General features: G+C 39.7%; 1 protein-coding gene across 1 annotated transcript; it reads right to left on the bottom strand.

Annotated features, from left to right (window-relative positions):
• Window positions 1-3,573: 3,573 nt before the first annotated feature.
• On the bottom strand, window positions 3,574-12,363 carry MMP8 (matrix metallopeptidase 8; the record flags this gene model as incomplete). Its single annotated transcript, XM_080929771.1, has 10 exons — window positions 3,574-3,677; window positions 3,814-3,917; window positions 4,751-4,904; window positions 5,443-5,576; window positions 6,089-6,206; window positions 7,845-8,006; window positions 9,307-9,432; window positions 9,513-9,661; window positions 10,309-10,547; window positions 12,253-12,363. 10 exons carry the CDS (start codon window positions 12,361-12,363, stop codon window positions 3,574-3,576), a joined length of 1,401 nt encoding a protein of 466 aa, XP_080785897.1.
• Between the last annotated feature and the right edge of the window lie 476 nt (window positions 12,364-12,839).

Below are 12,839 nucleotides of genomic sequence, written 5' to 3'. Positions count from 1 at the left end.
TCAGTACTGTTTTTTCAGACATTAAAATAAATTTTACATAAAACTATGTGAATATGTTTTTTAGTCAGTACTTGATTTTTTTCAAGGGCTTGACAGTATGCATTGAAAACGTACTAGTTGCAATAAGCGTAAAGTACATGCAAAACAAAACGCAACATGGAAATAGTCAAAGTCTTCTTGTTTTGTGAATATATGTATATTTTTTGTTTTCTTTATTTCTTGGACTTCATACAGTCTGTGAGTTGTTTCTGGGGGAGTGCAAGCCTCTGGGGTTAGCATCCCACTATCAGTGAGTGCATATTATGTCTGTTCTTTTGTGACTGGGTTATCTCACTCAGGATGATCTTCTCTAGATGCAGCCATTTTCTTAAGAATTTGGTTAAGTCATTGTTTCTGGTGGCTGAGTAGTATTCCATTGTGTATATGTACCACAATTTTTGTATCCATTCGTCTTCTGAAGGACATCTGGGTTCCTTCCAGCTTCTGGCTATTATAAATTATATCTTTAATTCTTATGAGAACTGGCTAGTTAAATCTGAGTATTTGTTTGTTATTATTGCTCATTATAGTATTGTTTATTTGAATGCTTTTTGTAATGTTTATTTTAAGGTGATGATGTTAATCATTATTTTAGAAATGATTTGTTTTTTATATCCTGAGCAGTTTATAACTCCTCTCTCCTCCGTATGTTAAACAATTCTTATATGGACTGTTTTTCTTTTCTACCAGAATTCTCTCTGGTTTCTCAGATTTTCTTGTTTGATCTCTGTTTATCACATTGCCAACTCTCAAATGTTTGATGACTCTGTGTTGTGTAATCTGTTTGGAACTTCTGGAAAAGAAATGCATCTGGAAGCTGTTAATACCCAAGGAGGAGTCTGGGGAACTGAAGACCTTCCTTACAAGAGGCAGGGTGTGTCCCAGGGTTCTATGGGTTGTGATGAGATTTCATTGAACACAACAGGAAAATGCACAATAGCAGATAGTTAATAAAACTAACATGGACGTTTTTGTTATGCAAGGGCAGCTGAGGTTTGGTCTGTAGCTTCTAGAATCAATCACCTCATATCATCTGGGGCTATGTAGTTTCTCAAGAGATAGCCATTGCACCTACATTGCAGGCAGCATAAAACAAGGAAGGAAGAGAAATACAGTTCTTAATATCCTTTGAGGAACCTCATCCAATAGTTAGCTTACAAATTTTGGGTGAGATTTAGGTACATGCCACACCTGTATGCAGGAAGGCTGTAAAGTCTTGGTTATGTACAATGACAACACTGAAACTGGCTTGCAAAAGAAGCAGAGAATGTTGGGGCAGCCACACTGAGGATTCTGCAGGCTCAGCATCTGTAGACTTGCTTTTCCTAGCTGGCTAAGTTTCTCCGGAGCAGAACCCCTCAGGTCCCTACATCCCATCTCCTAGATGCATGTCTGGTAGAACACATTTTTTTGACGCCTTACGCTACTCCCCTCAGCACACCTCTGATTTATGCAATTTGCTTACTTGTGAGAAACCATGAATGTCTGTGCTTGAGATGGCAGGGAGTTATGGCTTAGAAGTTTAGGAATTAAACACCCCAGAAATAATTATCTCCCATTAGGGCCTGAGAAATGGCGAAGAATTTTCCCACCTCCATTGTAGAGTGGCCTGTGGGGTTCTCAATAGGTGGAAGCACAAGCCAGATCTCCATAGCAGAAGCCTTGTTGACATTCACTTAGCACTATCTGCTCTCCCTGCTTCTCCTTCCTGCAGAGAGTGCACCTGGAATCATGCTGCCCTCTCAAAATAATTGCATCAGGGTCTTTACTTAGGCATTACTTTTGAATAAGCTAAAAAAAAGTAGAGAAATATTGTTCCTTGAAATCTAAGTTTGGCTTATTGTGTCTGTGCTTACATACATTTGATAGTTAGACAATGCCCTTTATGCTTACATACATGTGATAGTTAGACAATGCCCGTGGCTCTGAAGTATGGTGAACAAAACAGCAGGAACTAAGCTCTTACCTCAAAATGTAAAGCAACTTCACAAGAGCAGCTCACAGAAGTGTCTTGCATTTAAAAACTGTCATAGCAGGAAGTTTTAGAAATGTGTCATTTGAGGTTAATTGTGACTGACAGTGAGATAGGTAGCTCTGGTTTTCTGCACTCACCAGTTTGAAATCTCAAAGGAGAGATCCAGGAGGGCAGCGAGGAGGTGGCCTCTCCTGGTACTGTGCTGGGAAGTGCCTCAGGGTCCACAGAGGACCTTTGACTTGACTTTGTGTTTGTTTCTTTTCTTTCCTGTTTCCTTTTTTAAATTATTATTTTATTTATTTACATGTCAAATGTTGCCCTCTCCTTGTCTCCCTTCCATTTGCCTCTGAGAGAGCATCCCCACCCAGGTGTCTCCCCCCTACTCTGGGCATCAGGTCTGTACAGCAGTAGGCTCATCCTTTTCCACTGAGACCAGACAAAGCTACTACATAAGTACTTGGGACGAGGTACCAATGCATCCTGAACTTCACGGTGGCATTTTTTATTTTGGTTACTGTTGAGTTTTTTTTTTTTTTTTTTTTAATTCCACTATCCAGGACCTCACACATGCTAGTTAAGTACTCTTCTTCGCAGCAACACCACCCAGTGGTTTTAAGGGATATACTGTGTCATCTTTCTGCTGCTTCTCTAACAAAGAATACAAATTCAGTAGAGTAGAATAACAACTTTATTTTTTCACAAAAGCCAGAAAACCCACATCAGCAAGTTTCTCAGTTCTGGAATCTTCTCCACCTGCCTCTGGTTGGGAAGTTATTGGCAAATAGCCCTAGCGATGGTCTCTACAGTCTCTGGTTCTCTTCGCTTGCACTCTCCTATGCCTGTGTCTCTGCATATTCTCCCCAACACTCCCCAGAGTAAAACATGCTCGTCAACTCTTTATCTCTGAGTGACATCACATCCCTTGTTCCCTTATATAAGAACATACATAAGGGCTTAGTGCTCATCCTAATCCTGTTTAACATTATCTTGTCATTTATGTATAATTCATTATATCTTCAAAGACTCTGGTTCCAGATAAACAGCTGGGGTTAAAATTTCACTGTACATCCTCTACCCCCACAGCACGTGGAAGGGTATAATTCAACCCACAATACATACATTTTTATATTTTTCCAAGGGAGGAAATAACAGCAAATTTTCTGTACAGATAATCTCTATGTGTTTATAATCCTCATGCATAATACAAATTCGATGCTGGATTTTCTGTTTGAAGAGATATAGGAATGTTTGAAGCTAGATAAGCAAGTAATAAAACAGGAACTTTAGAAGGCATAAGAGCAGCTAATGAAATAGTGAAGATTAAGGTGACTAATGGCTTACTCTCTCTGTGGTGTGGTCACTAACCAGGGACGGAATGTGCAGAAGTCAGCCGTGGCCTGAAATGGAAGATTGCAAACACTGGTTCTTTGTGAAGGGCTGCAGCATTAGTTATGATTGAGCCAAGTCTGTCTGAGCAGGACACGTGTGATGAGTATACAGACCAAGCTTCCCTTTTGTATTCATAGGGTGGATGGGAGGACATTCGACTTCGTTCAGCTCTATGAACAGTTAAGCCATAAGTTGCTTCTTGCAACTCTAGTGACTCTGTGACTGACAAGACTGAATGCAAAATATTGTGGTCCATTGAAGAAGACAAAGAAGGCTGTAAGAAAAAGTCATGTATTTAAGTTAACACATAGATCTCAGCTCTCACCAAGATCTCACCAAACAAACCAAATGTGCTATAGAAAAGGAAATCTACTATTTTAAAATTTTAAACAATTTTTTCCCCCACTTACAATCCTGTAGGACAACTGCATCAATTCTGCAGTTTACTCCTGGGAACATGCTTGCTATACTTTTGGGGAAATCTGGGTCCATGGATTTTCTTTGATTGTCATATCTAAAGAGAACAAAATATCACATGGTTTAAAAACAAAATACAATATGGCATTTTAAAAAAATTTGTATAAGTCATAAAGTACTCTCTTACACATGTTCACACTGAGTCTTCACTGTGTCCTATTGGCTGAGCTTAGGAATGCTCTACCTAAGGGTATTTTGTTTAGAAACATAGAAATGCTATTGATTCTAAAACAGCATTCTCATTGTTAATGAAGGGGTTATTTCCCAGAACTAGAGCCTATATTTTCTAAATAATTTGCTTAACTAGTAAAATAAGCATAATTATGTATATTGTGTACATGTGTATATAATGAAAATAAATGCATTTATTAATATTTTTCTTGGCATGTAATGAGCTTCATTATGACACTTTCCCACATAGATACATTGTTTATTTATATTCATGTTTCCCCTTTCCTCCCTTTTAGTCCACCCACCTGTCTTCTTACTCCCTACAGATAATTCTTCTCTTGCTTTCATATTTTAATAAGTTTCTTTTGTGTACCAAATTCTGTAAATGATATGGAAAATACTCATTTGGGAATATCATAAGTGAACTCATAGTAACAATCAACTTACTTCTCCATATTTTGCCCAAGAGCATTATGAGAGTGTGAAACAGCTCATGATATAGAATCCTCAGCACATTTGTGTAAGCATCTTATGTGATAAAAAAATCAAGAAATTAAAAACTGGTGGCAACATTAGCCTCTGATAAAGACTGAATTCTCACTAAGCTGTCAAAACATGTAGATGTCTATGTTGACATTTTGTACATAGAGCAGAAAAACACATATTTCAGTTTTAATGGAAAAACCTTATTCACATCACCTCCAGCATTGGTTGTTTACAAAGAAATATGTCTTCCCACTATAGGAAACAGCTGCATCAATGGTTTGGACACTCCTTGGGAATCCATAGTTGGATATATCTCTGGGGTAACCTTGTTGCAGGTCATAGCCACTAATAGCCCAGTACTGTCTGCCTGCAAACAATTCAGAGAAAATCCTTAACAAAGTTCTGCATTTTTTACAATATAATATACAGCACTTTGTTATCCCAAAGTAATGAGAATGGAGTAGATAATCTGAGAAAGACAAGGGCATCATAGTGGAGCTCTGGATGCAGTCGTAGTCCTAATAGTTCTTCTCTGAATCTGAAAAACATTAAATGTTATAGCCTAATGTTCATGGTTTCCAAACTAGAGGTCTTCACTGATGTGACTTCTATACAGAAACTAAATTACAGCCTTGTGGTATCTTACAAGATCATATCTAGGATGAGGGCAGAGAAATATTGAAGACTGTCTCATGCAGTTGCATTTGCTTAGGACAATATTAAGATCTAAATGAAGGGTCACCTTGTGCAAATTTACTCAGTTGTTGGTGACCATGGTGGGACTTAGGGCTGGCTAGCAGCATGCTCTTCCTGGCTAGTCCATTCTGAAAGTGCTGTGGAACAAAGACATTCCCTGTCCTGACCATTAGGAAGAACAGAAGGAGAAGGAGACAATAGGACGTTACCTTTAAATAGGAAAACTAGGTCTCTATCAAAATCTTCATAAGCAGCCTGAAGGCCATTGGGTATGAATGGCCAGAACAGAGATATGAAATTGAGGTCAACTGTTCTCAGCTGAGGATGTCGTCTCCAGAAATACCTAAAGGAACACAAGGACATGTACAGAGACAGATATACAGAGGGAAGTGGGGAGATGGAGAAGGACATGGACAGGAACAGACAGAGCTGTTACTTTCTGTGATTCTTGGCTCGAAATGACCCTTGCATGGTTTCTGCAATACATAAATGTGTAACATGCATGATTCCTGTAGGACCAAAGTTTTGGTAGTGGTATTCATCTGATGAGTCCTTGACAGTTTAGATCCCAGTTGGCATCACACCCTCTTCTTACCCCGACAAACCTAACTCGATTAGGGTCTTTCAGCGATTAATAGTTCTAATGCTGAAAGACTTTAACCATAGCAGGGATGCTTGTGGATGTTTGATGCTTTAGTCCCCCCACTCTCCTGATGTTTCATGACAACCAGAAAACACTAAGAATTCCAAAAATATGCCTGTGTGTTGAGTCAAAAGGAAAGCTGTTTCATTAGAAGCCAGTTTTAAGGTCCGACTAACAGACTTGTACAAAGGCAGGACAGCTCATTTTTATACTTGTCTGTAAAGAAGTAGATCTCCCCACGGAGTGTGGTGACAGCATCAAATCTCAGGTGGGGGTCACAGGCTGTGGGTGTGCTTGGTCCAGTAGGTTGGATGGGGTTGTTTGAAGGTCCTGGGAATTGAAATGATTTAGTAAGCAGAAGTGCCATGATGCTGTAGGAAGGCAGAGGGTCTTTTCATGAACAAAAAGTCACTAGCCAACTCCACAAGACACAGTAGACTCTGTAAATATGATACTTTTAAAGGCTTGGTCTATTCACAGGAGTAATGATGATGTCTACTTAAGCTGGAAATGCATCTGAATCTGATGCTTCTTTTTAACTTCTAAGCCATCCTTCTTTCTCCTGATTCCCCTTTCTGCCTTTTGGTCACCGAGAATCCACTTCCTTGTTCCTTAACAACATCCAAATGCAATGATAGATCTCATAATAGTCTTATATCCTATAGCATAAATCTTACTCAGTTTTAAAAATAAAAATTGACATTTTAGCTGGACATAGCAGCACAGGCTTTGAAATCCCAGCACTGTGAACACTGAGACAGGAGGATTGTAGATTTGAAACTAGTCTGGAAACAGAGTGAAAAAATGTCTCAAAATATTAAATAAATACACAATAATTTATATTTTTATGCATTATATTATCATGAAACAAAGGATTGTACTTGTAATTTAGAAATGCTAGAGCATCAACAGAACTGGAAACATTGGCCAGCAAAGAAAGTGGTTGCTGGCATATGTTGGGGAGTTGGGGATTTGAGTGAGGTTCCTTATTCTTAGCAATTTTACTGTGAGGAGATTCCCTAACATGATACCTCATACTCTTGATTTATAGAGCAACCCCACCCCAAGAGGAGAAAGCTCTTTCTCCTCACTGGGCTTCTGTCAGTACTTTAAAGTAGCAGGAGGACAAGAGGGAGGAGTCAGAACTCCTGTTGGTCCTCCACCTTCCTCCACCACAAATTATACTTCACTGAACATTTTTGACAGGCCTTAAACATGCCTGCTTAGGAATCTATGTAAAGTATTTTTTTGTAGATTCTTTCACATGATTCTGGAAGGAGAGTTGTTCTATGAAAAGGGATAACCATGTTTTTTCAGAAAACACGAAATTGGAAAGCATGAAAATGGAGGAGGAATGCCCCACCATTTAGAGATAACGGTAGGAAAAAACCTGTGTACATTTTCCCAAGTCTTTCTGTGCTTTTCTCCTCTCCTCTCCTCTCCTTCCTTCCTTCCTTCCTTCCTTCCTTCCTTCCTTCCTTCCTTTTCTTCCTTTCCTTCCTTCCTTCCTTCTCTCTTTCCTTCTATCTCTCTCTTCTTTCCTTTCTTTTTTCCTTCCTTCCTTTCTCCTTTTATTTTCTCCATCTCTACTTTCTTTCCCTCCTTCTTTCCTTGAGACCAACTCTCGCCACATAATTTAAGCACACTTAGATTCCTGGTTCTCCAACTTCAGACTCCTGAATGCTAATATTACAGATACAAGCCCAGAGGCCTATACTCTAAACTCTACTTTAGGGCAGAAGTAGATCTCTAATAAATTAAACACCAAGATGTAGCAAAATCACATCAGAGGCTCAGCCCCTCTTTTGCCAACACCATAGTTATTACCGGCAACTTCAAGAAATTTATTTGAGCTTCCTTTCCAGATAAAACCCAGAGACTCCAAAGGAGAGATACTTGCATGCTGGACTTGATGAGGCCAATTCTCAAGTCCTATTACGCTCTACCATGTTGTCTATGTGACCTTACCATAGATTGTCTGAATGCCATTGATATCATCTTGAGGTAGTGAAAAGGTGCTGGGTTCTCTGTAAGCATAGTTTGGGTACATCAAGGCACCAGGGTCAGTGGAGTGAGAGAGACCCAAGGAATGTCCAAATTCATGAGCAGCCACAAGAAACAGGTTGTAATCTGAAATGCAAGAATAGATGGTGAATGCTCTATCTGGCTCCACAGGTGGTAAAAATATGATCTCAAAGGATATGATCTAGAGGCCAAAACTTCCACAGGAAAAAAATCATATATTTGTTTTTTTCCTTTTATCTTCAGGCATCTAAAGGACAGTGATTAGGAGGCATCAAGGTAGAAGACACAAGCTTTTTATCATATTTCAGAGACTTATAAAGTCTGTCTTTATTCCAACTCCATTTTATGAATGTGGCAACTTGGTGAAATGGTGGCAGAGCTATGGATCTCAGGATAAAAGAATCCTGTTTCTCTTGTGCTCTCACATCCTGACTGACCTCACACTCATTGGCAGAGTCTCCATGGAAGAGTCAGAGAAGAGCCTGATTCTCAGTGCAGCAGCTCAGACATAAGGCTGATTGAACACAGAACCTCTCATCTCCTCAGGCAACCCAGCTCTTCCTGTCAGGAAGCTCCTGCAAGGTGTCTTATTGCACAGATACACATTGCTGAGAAAAGGGCCCTCAGAAGTTAGGCTACTTGAATCAAGAATGTGTATGCTCTTTGAATAGGCTACCTTTTCAAATGAACCCCAGTACTTCAATTTCTCAAAAGATGTGAAGAACAGGCCTTGTCAAACATTAAACTTAGGGCTAGTGAGACTAAGAGACTGGGGTCAGAAAACTTCATGCTTTAGGAGCTAAGTAGTCTCTGCCTCAACCTGGCAATGGAGAGTACACGTTGACAAAGACTAGATGTAACTAAATGAACGTGGCCTTTCTCAACCCAACCTTGTTTGAGCAACTGGAACCCAGGCAGGGTTTGGGTGTAGTTTTCAGTGTTCACTTTCCTGCCTGATAAAATGTAAGTGCTTCTATCAGAAATCTTGTGTTAGGAAGTTAATCTTGAGTGAAAATATATTGGAATGTGAATGGTCTGACTTGAGGCTGCCATGTGAAGATGCATCAAAAAGGACTTTAACTCCGGTCTTTCCAGCACCCTAAACAGCTAAGGAAGTTCACCAGTTACTTCATTTCTTTTCTCCCATCACAGTGCACATAGATTTAGGCACTGCAGTGAAAAATAAGGCCAGCATTAGATTTTGATTAAAACAACAACAACAACAAAACAAAAATAAAAAACTCTTAAGGTGATTTATCTGTAAGTAGCAAAAGGTATAAAAGATTTGTGAGTTTAAGTTCTACAGTAATATGAGTGTATGTGTATTTGTAAATACACATGCTGACTCTATGGTGGGAAAGATGAATTTAGAAACTTCATGTGAAGCTAACAGTGACCCACTTACTGTTATTATTTCGAGTCCATGTTTCTTCTGAATCAAAATGAACATCTCCTCCAATACCCAGGCCTGGTTGATAGGCGTGGGCAAGAATTCCATTGGGTCCATCAAATGGAGAATTGTCACCATGATCTGAAATGAGATGGCTTGTGGTTAAACCTTTGCCTAATGTCTCAGGTTAAGTAGAAAAAGCAAATTTGTTTTGAACCTACCTCTGGAGACAAAAGCAATGTTGATGTCTGCTTCTCCCTGTAGGGTCTCAGTGAAGGTCAGGGGTGATACCATACTCCAGATTTGAAAAGCTTTCTCAATTTCTGTTTTCACTTCTGCCATTGACAGCTGTGAGATATAGTTTGTCATCCTTTGAAAGTGAGAAGGAGCAAGAATAGTTTGCTATTATTAGCAACCCCTTTGAACTACATACACCATTTTGGAGTAAGTCACATATGGAATGCACCACTACTTTGAAAGAGTATCAGGAGGGGTGCACATCTCAGGGCTGGAGACAGACTGGAGTCTGGACAAGTAACTACTTGTCTTTAAGCCTCAGAGTCCCTGTTCATAAGATGATGATACAGTAAGGTCTCCCTCATAAGTAGCTGAAGAAATTAAATATCCTGGAAGCGAGTTGGCAGGTTAAACTTTAGACTACACAGAAACTGAACGCTATCACTCCTGTTACAAAGATATACAGAAGAGGGCTAGATTCTCTTTAGCAATGATTAAACTTATTTTGGACTTAAAGGTGAGTGACTAGAAGAGACAGTCTCGTGTCACCATGGTCATTTTAGATCACTGAAGAGAAACAACATGGTAAGTTTTAGAGTTGAAATCAGGGCTCTCTGCTTTCTCAGCCTCCAGCTCACACTCCACTCATTCCCATTCAGAAAGGGCAGGGTGTTTGTACATTGCCTATAGTGTCTTCCTAGTTCTGCAACCATTTCTGAAGTCTCACAGACTGTCAGTCATTAGCTGGGTAGATGAACCTCCAGAGTCTAGGAATGTCACCTGTAGGTCAGGTTAGTGTGTGTCCACTTGGGGCTTCCTGGAGTTAGCATGAAATCACCAGAGTCAGGCACTCCACAGCGAGGCCTTTTCATTATCTCCATGGTAGCTGCATCTGGCTTCCCTGTCTCGGCCAAGCCGAAAAAGTGCTGCATCTCCTTAAGCTTCTCTGTGATCACTGTGGCATTCCTTGAAGATCGAAATTGATTGCTTGGTAAGTGGTAGAATTTTCGTAGATAATTCTGATAAAACAAACACATTAGGGCACTTGATGTGAAATTGCTCTGGACATTTTGCAATTCTTTCTAAATTGCCACAGAGTGTAAACCAGGACCTAACAGACAAGGGACAATAACAGAAATTGTGGGTTGGGATAGTGTGTTCGCTCAGTGGGTCAAACCTGGCAGGCCAAGATTGATCCTCACCACCCATATGGTAGAAGGGGAAAGCTGACTCTTATAAGTTGTTTTCTGACCACCACATGAGCACTGTAACAAGCAATTCCCTCCCATACTCATGAAATAAATGCATTTAATTAAAATACTTTGTAGATTGGTTTTTAAAAGAACAATGCCTGTAGAACATTCTCTGCATTTAGTGAAATGTAATGAATTTTTGCATAAAAATAGAAGTCTTTCAACAGGGTGGGAATGAATCCAAGTTACACACAAGCTGCTTCTATACAGTTATCAGTGTGACATTATCGTCATCATCATCATTTAATTAGCACTGGTTTTTGGTTACTATTGTTTTTATATTCGATGAAGTAATGTAAAAATGAGGACTTCTCTCCTGAAAGACCATTGTTTATTAAATGGAGAGAGGGTTTAATCACCCTCACAGAAAAATGGAGGCACCAAGAACCAAGGGGAAAGTGACAGTTCAGGTTCTGGCTTACTGCAGTGGCTCTCAAATGAGAACATCATTTAAAATGTTTGGGGCAGCAGCAGCATTTCATTCACCAAGGTAAGATCTGGGAAGCCAGTCTCATTCACAAGTGTTGACATGTCAACCAATGGTAATGTCTCTTTACCTTGCCACCCATAACCTATGTGTGCATACTGTGCACTGTATGTGGCTACAGAGAGCAGAGCTTGCACTTTGGGATGTGATGTCTTTGGGCAAATAACAGCACTGACCTTTGTCTCCAACATGGAAAAAACAAGCTTTTCCTCACAGTTATTGTGAGGCTTAGAAGAGCAGTGTCTGCAGAGTAAACCCAGCCCTCTCTCAGTATGAACTTAAAGGCTTCTGTGCCAGTGACAAAAATGGCCAGGAGAAGAAGAGCAAGAATGATGCTTTCTGGAAATTTAACTATAAAGAAAATTATGAACAAAAAATTGTGATCACATTCTCTTGCATAAAAACCCTGGCCTTTTTTATCCTACAAAACAAGAGAGATGTGATCAGCTTTGCCTTTGTGATGCTTCCAAAATCTAACAGTCTATTTTCATTCTATCTTCTATATATGATAGTATTTTTGGTTGCAGAAAATTTCCTTACAGGAAGCAGTTGGCAGGACATAAATGGACCTCCCTGAAGCCCCCACCATATTTTTAGTGTTGGGATACCAGCAAGTATTCTATCAGTCTAGTACTTATCTATACAGCGTGGAACAACTGGGTGACAGGCTTACTGGAAGAGAAAAACATTAGGCAAGGAACTAAGTTCATTTTATAAATAAATTCTCTCTGGGAGGACCCCAGCTGCACCTGGCCTGACAGTCATGTTTCTAGCTTTAAAGCTCCCAGCTGCTTCCACAGCTGCATTTTCCAGAGACAGTTCTTGCCCCCTTGGAGTCTTCAAAGCCCTAGAAGGTGATGCTGAGCCTCAACAAAGCCATTCAGAGAATCTCTTTCTGGCCTCCTGGACTAAAAAAGAAAACAAAAACTACCTTCTAAATTCTGTGGCCATCAGCAAATCACCTGTGATCGACAGCTCATTTACCTCAGCAGTTTTTATATTTTTCTCTTCCAGGTCTTCAGGAGGCACTGGAAAGGCCTTGGCAAGCTGTGTGTGGATGAAGAGCAGAAATGGAAGTGTCTTCAATTGAAGCATGATCTTATTTTCCAAGACAAACTCTCCCACCTTCCTCTGCTTCTCTGGCAAATGCCCTAAAGCTCACAGCATCTCTTGCCAAACACTGTTCTTGTCTGGTCACTTATAAAGCTGCATCTTGAGCAACTGCTGCCTCGACAGTGTGAAGTAACATAGTTAACCACACTCGAGAGTTCTTCAATGTTAGAATGTGATTTGGAGCCTAGGAGTGAAAGACTCATTCAACAAAACAAGAGGATAAGTTGCTACTCTTGCAAACTGACAGGGTGAGGTGGCAGATTTAGTGGTTACAGGCTTCCAATTTTTGTCTGTGTGTAATAAGGAAGTTGTACTATTTAATCAGGGAAATATTTTTTTTTTTTGTCTTCAAAACAAGATTTATTTTTTTTTTAACATGAAAATACATGGAAAATACATTGGTCTCTTATCTGTTACAAATAAGACTCAAATTATTAATCATAACAAGAAGTGTTTCT

Source organism: Micromys minutus, assembly GCF_963924665.1.
Source record: "Micromys minutus genome assembly, chromosome: 16".
NCBI classification, from domain to species: Eukaryota; Metazoa; Chordata; class Mammalia; order Rodentia; family Muridae; genus Micromys; species Micromys minutus.
Note: the sequence above shows the minus strand (reverse complement) of the source record. Positions and strands in the feature narration are given on the sequence as shown.